At 44.7% G+C, this 13,354-nt stretch overlaps 1 protein-coding gene across 2 annotated transcripts in view; it reads right to left on the reverse strand.

Annotated features, from left to right (window-relative positions):
* The window catches only part of LOC127451497 (excitatory amino acid transporter 2-like), a 41,809-nt gene that overhangs the window by 6,946 nt on the left and 21,509 nt on the right, over positions 1-13,354 (reverse strand). For both annotated transcript variants that reach the window (XM_051716245.1, XM_051716244.1), the window contains exons 5-8: positions 5,061-5,166; positions 4,835-4,961; positions 2,077-2,310; positions 923-1,117 (exon numbers count right to left, since the gene is read on the reverse strand). In XM_051716245.1, the coding sequence (XP_051572205.1) occupies positions 923-1,117; positions 2,077-2,310; positions 4,835-4,961; positions 5,061-5,166 (662 nt within the window). The remainder of the gene's footprint in view (positions 1-922; positions 1,118-2,076; positions 2,311-4,834; positions 4,962-5,060; positions 5,167-13,354) is intronic.

The following is a 13,354-nucleotide window of genomic DNA, read 5'->3' on the forward strand; positions in this document are numbered from 1 at the left end:
CTTCACGAAGATGCTAGTGCATGCTTACACTTAAAAAGATGGATGCTTTCGAAGTGAACTGCCCCTTAGGTGGAGTTCTTTGGCAGTCGTGTCTTTGACTTTGCCATGGCTTTCTCTTATGAGCATCTCGCTGCATACACATTAGAATAGAATAGAAGCCTTTATTTTGGTCACACATTATACATACATTTTTTGCATATATACAGTGAAATGTATTTGTTTTTCACATATCAAAACAGGTCAGAGTGCAGGGTCAGCTATGATACAGCACCACTGGAGCAGATAGGGTCAAGGGTCTTGCTCAAGGGCCCAACAGTGGCATCTTGGCAGTGCTGGGGCTTGAACACCTGACCTTCTGGTCAGTAACCCAGAGCCTTAACTGCTAAGCCACCACTGCCCTTGTTGTATGTACATACAACTGTATTTAATGAAAAACACTGTAGTACTGCCGGTAGTATGAAGCTTGAATCCATGGTAGCACTATGGCACTGGTATAGGTAACTGTGCAACACTAAGTTAACATAGAACCATCTATTGAAGCGTTTCTTTACTTGTTTTACTTTTATGAACTAAATCGTTTGACTTTATCACTTTACGCACTTTTCTGAACAGCCAGATACAGTATATTCTTTGCAGAAACATTAGCTATAACACGGTGCTGATAAGTTTATATTGATTTGTTGCTCCCTCTTGTGGACATTGGAGACAACGTCGATTTAAAAATAAAATGTATTGTTGATTTTTTTCCCTACCTGAAATAATGTCTTCACAATTTGAATATAATTTAAATTTTGGCGATATTTCAGTGAAAAATTCAAATTTTGTTTCTCAGCCTGTTGACAGCTCTACTTTGTTAGGTTTGTCTGGAAGTTTAACCAAAAAAGCCATGTTTTGATAGTGCCACAGAGCCACAGCTCCTCACCTAACAGTGACAATTTGTCCTCCATCCAGGTAAATGTCGTTCATCTGGGCGATGAAAATGGCTGCCACAGCCTCATAGAGTGCAGTGCCATCCATATTTATAGTGGCCCCTATGGGTAGCACAAAGCGCGTCACACGCTTATCAATCTTTAGATTCTCCTCCAGACAACGAAACGTCACAGGTAATGTCCCAGCACTGAGAAAATAAAAACAGACAGTGAATAATGCTGAGAGAAATCATGAGGGAGAAAATAACAAACAGTACAGAGAGTAAATTTGCCAGTGAAAAGGAGGTTAAGTGTGTTTAATTGAGTATAAAATTTTAAATAGGAATCTAATTGTTAATCTGTTGATGAGGAAGGAAAAAAATGCCCTGTCTCAAGTTGAGTCCAAAATAAACGCACAAAAAGAGTTGATTCTGTGCTAAAGTGACAGTAGGTTTAACATTCCAGAAAACGGTTTGGCACATAAAATGTAATCCCACAAAACCAGACATATGTGGCAAAACAGACTGACCAATGAAAATGAGGAAACAGTCAGAAAAAAGGAGATAAAAGCATAAATACACATAAAGGATAGAACAAGAGGGCACTAAAAGAACACTTTCCAAAACACTGCCAAAGACAGGACAGGGTAAACATTCAGTCTTTATTTATCCGAGAGCCAGATTTATTCACAAACACCCCAATATAATATTTTTTTCATAATTTCCCAACCATTTAGATAGATGAATTCTTCTGGAGATAGTCAGAAGGGTTTCATGTTTGCCAGATTAAGTAATGTTGATGATTTGTGTGATGTCCTAAATATACAAAATTCCTCCATCTTCATCTATCTATCTATCTATCTATCTATCTATCTATCTATCTATCTATCTATATATATATATATATATATATTAAAGAATCTGTTTAATATATCATTTCTACATAACAGTATAAAATATAATTTTCAACAAGACAAAGTGGTTGAGATGTGCTATATCTAAAACTGAAAGAAATAGAGATTACAGAGTAGATTTATCTCCCTATTCAAGCCAACAATAACATTCCTTTTATTCCAAATGTGACCTTTACCTCTTAAATCTGAGATGCCAGATCTTTTGAAACACATAGAGGATGCTGAGTGCAGGGCATGTATAAGGAAGTTCTTTACCTGCTGGCTGTTCCCAGAGCTGTGATCCAAGCCTGGAAAATTCCAGAATAAAATGTAAAGGGGTTTTTCCGGGTCACTGCAAAGAATATGATGGGTAGGATAATCCCGCCATGAATGATGAGTCCGACTATGACTGTGACCATATACATGCCCAGCTGCCTCGCCATCACTTCCAGGTCACCAATGGCTGCAATCTTCCCACAGATGAGAGATGCAATGCCTACTGGAGAGTACCTGAGGAGAGATCAGAGGGGTTACTTTTGTTTTGTTTTTAGCTGCTATATTTAAAACGTCATTTGTATAATATTTCTGGGCTATAACTCAGAGTGCAATCAGGATGTTATGTCACTGTTTGAGAACAAAATTCTAGTTCTATCTTAAAGGTGAAGTGTGCAATTTCAGCTTAAAAAGCAGAAACATTTACTGTATAGGTAAACCATTTGTATGTTAATTCCCTAGAAAAGTGTAAACACTGTGGCTCTGTGGTGTTTTCAAAACTTGCTCTGTTTGTTTTGAGCATCCGAACCAGCCTCACATAGCAACATTGGTTTGAGGTGGCACTACCAATGGCCAGTTTGAACATGTTAATTATGTAGGCTTGACAAAGCCAACATACTGTTATTCTACAGACTTAGTTTAGGGTGTTTTCAAAATTCCTAAACCAAGACCAAAATTTCTGACAGTAACTCATTCTACCTAGAGCTTTCAAACTACATCCACCAAACTCTGCACAGATCTTCATGTTGTTCTGACTTTGGTTGCTATGACTTTTCTAACTGATCGGAATTATGGTTATTGCACAGAGAATGTTAAAAAAAAAACCCAAATCCCATAAATTTACTTTGATGGAATGTTCAAACAGGCCAAGACTATTCAAAATCCAAATTGACAAAAAATTCAAACACAAACAAACCCACAACTTAACCGTCTCACTCTTTCACTCTCTTTTTGCCAATCCTTCTTTCTTTCTTGTTCTTTTTATCTATCTATCCTTCAAACTTAAATTTTTTTAAACAAACTTTCAGATAAGGCTTTGTCAAGCCAACATCAAAGTTTGTCTTGAAAAACTTTACCTATCTAGTTATTTTTGGAATTCCATTTGGTGACACTAGTGATAGAGAAAATTCCACATTTCACCTTTAAATGTCATGCTATAGCTCCGTCCATTGTTTTACAATACATTTTGTTTGTTTTGACATGCATTCTGACATGTTAGCTCATGAAATTATCTGGTTTTGGAGTCTGAGTACCATATGAGAGGATAAATGTTGCTTCTTATGTGGTCTAAATTTAATTAATCTAAAATGCCATGTATAAATATTTCACTGTGAGTTAAGGTGAATGACAGATGTTGTTTATTGTATCATTTGAACAGTTTACATAATGTGAAGGCAGAGCACAGAACACAGTTACAGTCGGAATGGCCTCAGGTTAGAGCGGAGTCTTCTTACTTGGTCATATGCTTTTGTTTTCTCTATATATGTGCCATTCTCCATGAGCATGGCATGTCTAATCCATGAGCCTGACTTTAAAAACTGTTTTTTTAAAGTCTGGTTGATAACTTCCTGTTAGTTTCTATTGCACTACTACAGTTTTTTTATGCTGCAGCAATGTGTTTGTACAGCAATCCCAGGTTCATTCCAACTATCTTTTTCCTTTTTTTTTACTGTAAAATCGTCTGCAAGCTTCTAATATCAAGTGTTTCATCATTTTCTGCAGACACGATACATAAATTCAGTTCTCTCTGTCTTATTTCAGCTCTGTCTATCCTTGCCAACACATGGGTATCTGTCTGCGGTCTGGGTGTTGGAGGATGTATTGCATCCTGAACCAAGTTCCCACATTTACCCATGTGAACACAACAACGATTACGCTTTCTCACGGATTCCTGCGCTGCTCTCTCAGTCCTCTCCCTGACAGATTCCTTTCTCTCTCATTCCTCTCTCACTTTGGGAGACATCTTGCAGTGCTTGTTTTGCTGACCACTTCTTTTCATTTTAAGTTATCATCACACTCCAAATCGGTATTATTATTTTTATTATTAATTTTTTGTCTAAGTGTGCATGGTGATCTCAACAGAGAAGCAGGGGTTGGCAACTTTTTTTTTTTGGACAAAGTACCATTTTTATTAATTTTATTATTTTATATTTATTTATATTTTGTACTCACTGTGCAGTCCGATAAACTTAGAGATGGTAAATATTCCACTTAGGTAAAATGGTTAGAAGATGTGAGTCATGACAGATGTTGTCTTTAGCTGTTTGTGTACATTTTATTTGAATCGTGCATGTCACTTAAATCAGCGGGGGTCAGATTATATTTCTTACAATTTGACATCATGTAATGTTTTATTTACTTGCCAAAGCCTATTTTTTTTTTGCATTTGCCGAATGTTAATTTCGGATCCTGACTGCAACATTTCTAAAATAAATAATTAAAATTACAATCATATAACATTCCTCTCTCTCTCTCTCTCTGTTTTCATTTGTAAGATTGTAAGACCCCTGCCTTTACTTAGTTATTTGTTTTTATTCATATGTCTGTATTTGTAATACATTTAGAAATATCCAGTCTAAAAAAGAACAAATGAAAAGCAGACTTAAAAATACAAAATCACTCTCTCTTTTCCTTAGTAATTGTCTCCATCTATTGCTTTACAGAGCAAGTGTAAAAATAAATGCCTGAAACAGCTTCATTTTTGGATTTGAACTTGATTACAATTTTGTATACACTCCTAAAATAAAGGCAGAATACTGACCACATGATCATGGACACCATCTTCATGATGATCTCATTAAGGATGTTGAAAAAATCAGACATGAGTTTCCCCCTCTCCCCCATTTTCCCCATGCAGATTCCAAATGTGATGAAGAACCCAATCAAACCTGAGAACACAGAAACGTGATAATTTATAATATGTATTGTATTCAAATAATATGTATTTTTTGTTTAAAATATAGATAGAAAACAGTATATCCTCTAACCTAGAACATTCATTCCCCACTTCATTTCCAGTTTCTTTCTATTTACAAGGATTGGTTCAGTTTGGTTCTGGACCGGCACTGCTTCTTTTTTCAGCACTGTTTGAACCTGAAATAAGAAGCAGAAGGCAGATGATAATTGTGTAAAACTGTAAATATTACAGCAACTCTTATAGAAAGAAAACAAAAAGAACAGAGATCCTTAAGTCTGACCTTTACACTGTCAGACACACACATTTCTAACATTACATGTATGTAACTGAAAGAAAGAGAAGATTATGTGATTTTGACTATGGTGAGCAACAGGGACATGATTCAGTTGCATTGAACAGCCTGTTTAAACAGAACATGAACTTGATTTACATGCAACCTTGACATGGTCATTATAATACAAATTTCTGATCTATTTCCATAATAAATATACAAAAATATTATGGTGTGGTTTTGCTCAAGGTAGTGTGAAGTGCGCAAAGCAAATATCAAGTATTAGGAAAAGAGTTCATGATCCAGTTGGATCCATTGCACCCCAGCACCCCCTAGATCCTGCCCCACCTTCAGGGCTCCATGTGGTGTGACATTCCTGCTGTTGAGCCACCCAGACAAAAATATGAGGAACAAAATCGTAATGGGTTTTTACGACAGATGTTTCAGGAACGACAGGACACTACTACAAGGTAGGGATGGGTGGATCCATCCTAAAGAATCAATACTTCTGATACTGATGTTGTGTTGAGAATATCAATCCTCACATAAAAATATTGATACCTTTTTTTTATTTTTTTATCCCCTTTTCTCCCAATTTGGAATGCCCAATTCCCACTACTTAGTACGTCGTGGTGGCGTGGTTACTCACCTCAATTCGGGTGGCGGAGGACAAATCTCAGTTGCCTCTGCTTCTGAGACCATCAATCTGCGCATCTTATCACATGGCTCGTTGTGCATGACACCACGGAGACTCCCAACATGTGGAGGCTCATGCTTCTCTCCACGATCCATCCACAACTTACCACGCGCCCCACTGAGAGCGAGAACCACTAAGGAGGTTATCCCCTGTGACTCTACCCTCCCTAGCAACCGGGCCAATCTGGTTGCTTAGGAGACCTGGCTGGAGTCACTCAGCACACCCTGGATTCAAACTCGTGACTCCAGGGGGGGTAGTCAGTGTCAATACTTGCTGAGCTACACAGACCCCCTAAAATATTGATTCTAAAGTTTTGTTTTTAAACGTCTTGGTTACTGATGTAACCTCTGTTCCCTGATGGAGGGAACGAGACGTTGTGTCAATGTAGTGACACTAGGGGTTCAATCTTGAGAGCCCCAATCACCTTTGCTTAAAATAGAAAAGGCCAATGAAAATTGGCGAGTGGAATTTGCATGCCACTCTCCGCCCCGGACATATTGGTATAAAAGGAGATGGCATGCACCACTCATTCAGATTTATGCTGAGGAGCCGATAGAGAGTCCCGGCCATGTCAGCGGCCAGTTCAGTGCCGCAACAGGAGGGACACAACGTCTCGTTCCCTCCATCAGGTAACAGAGGTTACATCAGTAACCAAGACGTTCCCTGTCTGTCACTCACTCGACGTTGTGTTGATGTAGTGACATTAGGGTTTCCTATAGGAAATGCCACAGGTGCTGAACCGTGTCACGAGGTATGGAAAAGTGGACACGGGCAAGCTGCTGCATGCCTCGCAGCGAGCGCTCAACCATGTCATGACCTTCCAGCGAGTTAGGTAAGGCATCTCCCTAGTCCCGTTAAGGAGGCTACCGGTGGAGCCTTACCTGATAGCTGTTAAGCAATTTCCTGCCGAGCACTTTCTAGAATAATGCTGGGAAGTGCTCTTCCCTCTCCAGGAGGGGGAGCACTACAGAGACCACATCCTACCGGAGGGAGGATAACGTGGAGAATATCTCACATGGACTTACCAACGGGGAAGTTCACATATGGAATGATACCACCGGAGGACCCTATCTACAGAGAGGGTACGCAGCAACAGTGGCTGAGGCAGAGAAGGCTCTGGCAAGGGGAAACCTGAACAGTGGAAACTCATCATATGGGATTACCAAGGGGGAATCACCATGCATATAGCACTGAGCCCGAGCACACAGGCTCACCTGAAAAGGGGCATACCATGAGTACAGGGCCTGGTGCCGTTACTCCTCCGTCGAGTTTGTCACCAAACAGTGCTTAAGAATTAAAGAGGCATCCGGGGTTCACCAGAAAAGGCGCACATTATCACCTTTGAAAAAGGGGAAAGGCGCAATGCAAGCGATACAACCAACCTACCTGCTGTTACCACGTAACACTCGGGTCAAAACTGGGTCTATGCGTGGGTTGTAAAACCTCACAAAGGTATTAGGTGTAGCCCAACCCTCAGCTCTGCATATGTCCGCTAGAGTGGCCCCCCCTTGCCAGTGCCCAGGAGGACGCAACACCTCTAGTGGAGTGCGCCTGGACTCCCAAGGGGCACGGCAAGTCCTGAGATTGGTATGCGAGAGAAATGGCATCCACAATCCAATGGGCTAGCCTCTGCTTGGAGATAGCTTTCCCCTTCTGCTGTCCTCCAAAACAGACAAAGAGCTGCTCTGAGCATCTAAAGCTCTGCGTGCGGTCCAGATAGATGCGCAGGGCGAGAAGTGGACACAGCAACGACAAGGCCGGGTCTTCTTCCTCTGAAGGGAGCGCTTGCAGGTTCACCACTTGGTCCTGAAAAGGAGTGGTGGGAACTCTGGGCACATAACTGGGCCGGAGTCTCAAGATCACATGAGAGTGTGCCGGCCCGAACTCCAGGCATTCGCTGGTAACACAGAGAGCCTGCGGGTCCCCCACCCTCTTGATTAAAATAGCACCACCAGGAGGGCCGTCTTCAGAGACAAAGTGCTGAGCTCAGCCTGCTCCATGGGCTCAAAGGGGGCTCTCTGTAAGGCAGGTAGGACCACAGAGAGAACCCAAGAGGGAATCAGGCACGGTCTAGGAGGATTCAACCTCCTTGTGCCCTTGAGGAACCTGTTGATCAGGTCACGCTGTTGTGAGGGTCTCCCATCCAGTGTGTCATGATAAGCTGCTATGGCAGCCCCGTACACTTTCAGGGTAGAGGGAGACTGCCATGTCCCCAGCCCTTCCTGAAGCAAAGACAGCACAGACCTGATGGCGCATCTCTGTAGGTCTTCCCCACAGTTCACGAAGAGACGCCACTTCAAGGCATACAGACCTGCTAGGTCTTCCATGTCCCGTCCAGCAGCAAGACGTGGAGATTCCAGAGGTCTGGCCGTGGGTGCTGGACTTGCTGCTTGTCCTCCCTGACTTTGCACAGAGTCTGTGCAATAAGGCTCACTGGAGGAGACGCATATTTGCGCAGCCCCCGAGGCCAGCTGTGTGCCAAGGCATCCGCGCTGAGAGGGGCCTCGGACAGGGAGTACCAAAGGAGGCAGTGAGAGCACTCTTGGGAGGCAAACTGGTCTACCTGCGCTGAATCAACGGCTGAAGCCTCCTCAGGGCCAGCAACACTGCCAGCAACTCTAAGCAGTTGATGCCTGCCCGTTGCACATGGCACCCCAGCCTGAGTTCGAGGCATCTGTTGTGACCACGATGCACCTTGAGACCTGCTCTAGGGGAACACCTGCCTGTAGAAATGCCAGGTCCGACCAAGGGCTGAAAGTCTGACGGCACTGTGGTGTGATGGTCACACGCTGGGTGCCGTGGTGCCATGCCCACCTCGGGACTCGAGTCTGTAGCCAGTGCTGAAGCGGTCTCATATGCATCAACCCGAGGGGGAGAACCGCCTCAGGCAGGTCCGCTTCAGGCAGGTCAGCACTGACTGAGCACGTTCGGTTGAAAGACGTGCCTTGAGAGTGACAGAGTCCAACTCCATACCGAGAAAATTGATGCTCCGCACAGGGGAGAGCTTGCTCTTCTCCCAGTTGACCTGCAGCCCGAGTTGGTCAAGGTGCTGAAACACAAGGTCCCTGTATGCACACAATAGGTGTCGTGAGTGAGCTAGGATTAGCCAGTTGAGAATCCTTATGCCCTTCTCCCTCAGCAGGGCCAGGGCAGCCTCTGCGACCTTGGTGAAGATGCAAGGGGACAGGGATAGACCGAAGGGGAGGACCTTGTACTGGTATGCTCGTCCCTTGAAGGCAAACTGAAGAAAGGGTTTGTGTCAAGGAAGGATCGATACGTGAAAGTACATGTCCTTCAGGTCAATGGCCATGAACCAATCCTGACGTCGTACTGACGCCAGGATGCGCTTCTGCGTTAACATCCTGTAAGGCTTTGTTCAAGGCAGCTGATCAAAGATTGGGCACAATCCTCCCCCTCTCTTGGGTACGATAAAATAAGGGCTGTAAAAGCCCTCGTGCAACTCCGCTATGGGGACGGGCTCTATTGCTCCCTTTGCCAGGCGGACAGAGGCACCCTCGCCCTGCACCGTAGCGGAGAGGATACCACTGAACCTGGGTGGGCGTCTGGGAAACTGGAAGGTGTAGCCGAGGCGAATCATCCTAATGAGCCACCGCAAGGGGCTGGAGAGCGCTAACCAGGCCTCCAGCCCCCACGACAGTAGCACCAAGGGGACAACTGGACTTACTGTACCCGGGTAGGGAGGTTCGCAGCAAGGCAGAGCAGGTGCCCCACCTGGAAGACAGCCCACATGGGATGTGCTGCTCCGCAAGCCTGCAACGGTGGCCGGGCGGGCGATCGACCCCAGAGACCAGCATACTTACCTGCCTGCCAGCTGTCTCTCGATGGAGAACGAGGGAACGGGTGATTGACCGGTAAGACTTCCAGCTCCTGGACATTGCGAGTGCGCTGGCCCAGGAAATGAGGGGACTGCCCTTTTACTTACCATGTGGGTGCCAAGGCCCAGTGGGCACTCGGGGATAGAATACTCACTATGCACTGGAGAGGGCAGTCACCTTATCCCTGGGCTTCCTATGTCAGGGCTGCCTCGAAGCCCATCTGGGGTTCTTGGGGCTGACTGATGGGCAGGTGGAGCCGACTTCCTGTGGGAGGATCTCTTTCTGGCATACGTACTCAAATGGTTTGGGAGCCGGGCCAGCACCACAGGAGGACGGCCCTGGTGAGAGGCAGATGGGGTGCGGGACTTCGGAGGCCTATAGGCCGCACCACGACAGGATGTGTTTGATGGCCTCCATCTGCTTCTTCACTGTTGAGAACTGGTGGGCAGAATCCTCAACAGTGTCGCCAAAGAGCCCCCCTTGGGAAATGGGCGCATCGAGAAAGTGGACTTTCTCGGCGTCACGCATCTCTGCAAGGTTGAGCCACAGGTGCCGCTCTTGGACCACCAAGGTGGACATCGTTTGGCCCAGGGCGCACACCCATAGAGTGAGGTCGGTCATGGTATGCAGTTCCTGGATAAGCCCTGGGTCAGTCCTACCCTTGTGCAGATCTCTGAGCGCCTTGACCTGGTGGACCTGCAGGATGGCCATGGCGTGCAGGGTGGAAACTTACACGCCTTGGAAGGGAGCCTTGGCCTTGGTCGGTTCCTCCAGGTGGCTGCGCCCTGCGGGCATAAATGCACCGCAACGGCGCGCTCTACCTGGGGAAGCTCGACATATCCCTTAGCCGCTCCGCTGTCGAGGGTGGACGAGTCAGGGTGGATGAGCCGGCAAAGCATGTACGGGCAGAGAAGGGTGCCTTCCACGACTTCGCGAGCTCCTCATGCACTTCCAGCACAGAAACCAATCATCTAGCCGCAAACGCTCAGGGCAGGGCGGAGGGTTCCACTCCAGCCCGATGTTTGCAGCTGCCCGGGCAAGCACGGCTGCAAACTCAGTGTCTGCCTCATCCTGAGCTCTACCGCCCGAAAGCAGGAGCTCAGAAAGCAGAAGCCCACCCTCCGATGCTGCAACCGATAACTCATCCTCGTTGTAAGCCCCGAACGAATATTAAATCCGCCCTGAGGCATACCGCCTACCTCGCTCGTGAACTCTACCGGGCAGAACGAGCGTGCTGGGGGCTGGAAGGCCCGCGGGGATTGAGTTGGTGGAAACGCTCCCATATCCACATCAAGATTGCCTGTGGCGCTCGCTCACACAGCTGCCTGAGTTTCAATGCAGGATGGACCGGGTCGTGAAGCAGCCACGGTGGCTCTCTGCTTCACAAAGAAGGAAGAGAGCCGCGACCGCAAAGTTCTCATGGGCATGTTTTCACAGTGAGAACATGACCCCTCCACGAAAGCTGCCTCGGCGTGCTGGCGACCCAAGCAGATCTCATGGCCATCCGGTGGGGTGAGATAACGGCCGCACCCAGTAGCACAAAGGCGAAAGGACATCTTTAAAAAGACACTAATCATTTGTGTGAGCTCTTTTAGAGAAAATATACTCTCTTGGAATACACTCTTTTAACACCTGTGGAGTGTGGCCCCGAAGCGCCCAGGGGAAGCACAACACTCGACCATGCGAGGGCGACCGCTGATATGCGCCGTAAATTCCAGAAGCAAGGAATAAGGTGACGGGACGAACACACACACACACGCGCTCGGCTCCGAAGAACAAGTCTGAATGAGTGGTGCACGCCATCTCCTTTTATACCCGTATGTCCGGGGCGGAGTGTGGCATGCAAATTCTACTCAACAATTTTCATTGGCCTTTTCTGAATAAAGCAAAGGTGATTGGGGCTCTCAAGAGCGAACCCCTAGTGTCACTACATTGACACAACGTCGAGTGAGTGACAGACAGGGAACTAATAACTTTCCATTTTAGGCCTACAAATGTAAAAAAAAAAAAAAACATGTTTTTGAAAAATATTTTTAATCAGCCATTTTATCCCAAGAATTTGAAGAAAAAGAAAAGAAAATAATTCACTGAATAGAAGAATCGGTTTTGGTATCGGTATCGGTGATATTGGCCTTGATAGTACTTGGTATTGGATCGAAAAGAAAATAAGTGGTATCACCCATCCCTACTACCAAGTTAGTATAAATCTTTGTTAGTATCAGTGGTGGGGATTTCTTGTCATCTCAGTGACTCGAGTCTTTTGAATCCATTCATTCACGAATTCTGTCTGTGACCATTTTTTTTAATACATCGCCAGTAGATGGTGACAAATTAGCATCTTTTTTATGTGTTATGATTTAATCGGTTCGCACTGAGTCGTTCACAACCAAAACAAGTAAATACTCTGCACACAGAGGAAGCCCTACACAATGGTATAGCAGTGCTCGGCCATTCTTCAAGCTTCAGATCGTATGTATTTACACTTTTGGAGCTCATTACTGAGATTATTTTTATACTTTTACTAAACAAAATCACATTTGTTGTGATAAATCGTTTTATTTTAGAAATAGTATAGTAGTTTGCTACAACTCTTGACACTTTCGCGTTGGATACGATACCGGAAGATTGTTAGTCCCTTGAGATTTGACTATAAATACATTGGCTACGTTCCGTGCATAGAGTCCATTGGGACATCCCTATTCAGAAGCGATATGATAGGTGTGGATGAGAAACAAATCAATATTTAAATGTTTTTTTACTATCTGCTTCCACTTTCACTTCCACATTCTTCGTTTTTTTTTTTTTTGGTGATTCGCATTCTTTCGCAACATACTGGGCAGGAAGGAGAATTTATAATAAAAAAAGAATTAATATTGATCTGTTTCTCACCTACATCTATCACATTGCTTCTGAAGATGTATTTAACCACTGGAATCATATGGATTACATTTATGCTGATATTATGTGCTCTTTGGAGCTTCAAAGTTCTGGCCACCATTATCTTACATTCAGTAGCGGTTCTAGCTTGTATGGCGCCCTGGGTGAAAACCGCTTTAACACGGGGGGTGGGGGGGGGTAGATGCCACTCTGGCCAACTGCCCATTTCGCCCATGCCTAAATCCGCACTACTTGCATTGTAAGCACCTACAGCTGAGTTATTCTTCCCAAAAATTTTTTGGATTGTGTTCAGCAGAAGAAAGAAAATCTTATACATCTGGGATGGCATGAGGCTGAGTAAATGGTGAGAGAAATTTAATTTTTTGGTGAATTATCCCTTTAATTTTCATTCCTGTGTAACAACATAAATTAATCTACATACTAGATCATTCAACCAGATTGTTTTGTGTGATGTCAAATCATATAGCGTCTTTCTGAAGTAACACACATGACTTTCAATTTACCCCAATAATCAAAACAAGCAAGGACTGTACAACCCACCAATTATTTATGTCCAATGTTCAAGCCAAATTGACATCCTTGGTGTAAAGTGTTAAGGCCCACGCGTGTCTCCTTGACAAGCTTAAGTCTAGATATTATAGCGGGATCAGATGTTAGTCTCT

This window comes from Myxocyprinus asiaticus, chromosome 14, assembly GCF_019703515.2.
Source record: "Myxocyprinus asiaticus isolate MX2 ecotype Aquarium Trade chromosome 14, UBuf_Myxa_2, whole genome shotgun sequence".
In the NCBI taxonomy this organism is placed as follows: domain Eukaryota; kingdom Metazoa; phylum Chordata; class Actinopteri; order Cypriniformes; family Catostomidae; genus Myxocyprinus; species Myxocyprinus asiaticus.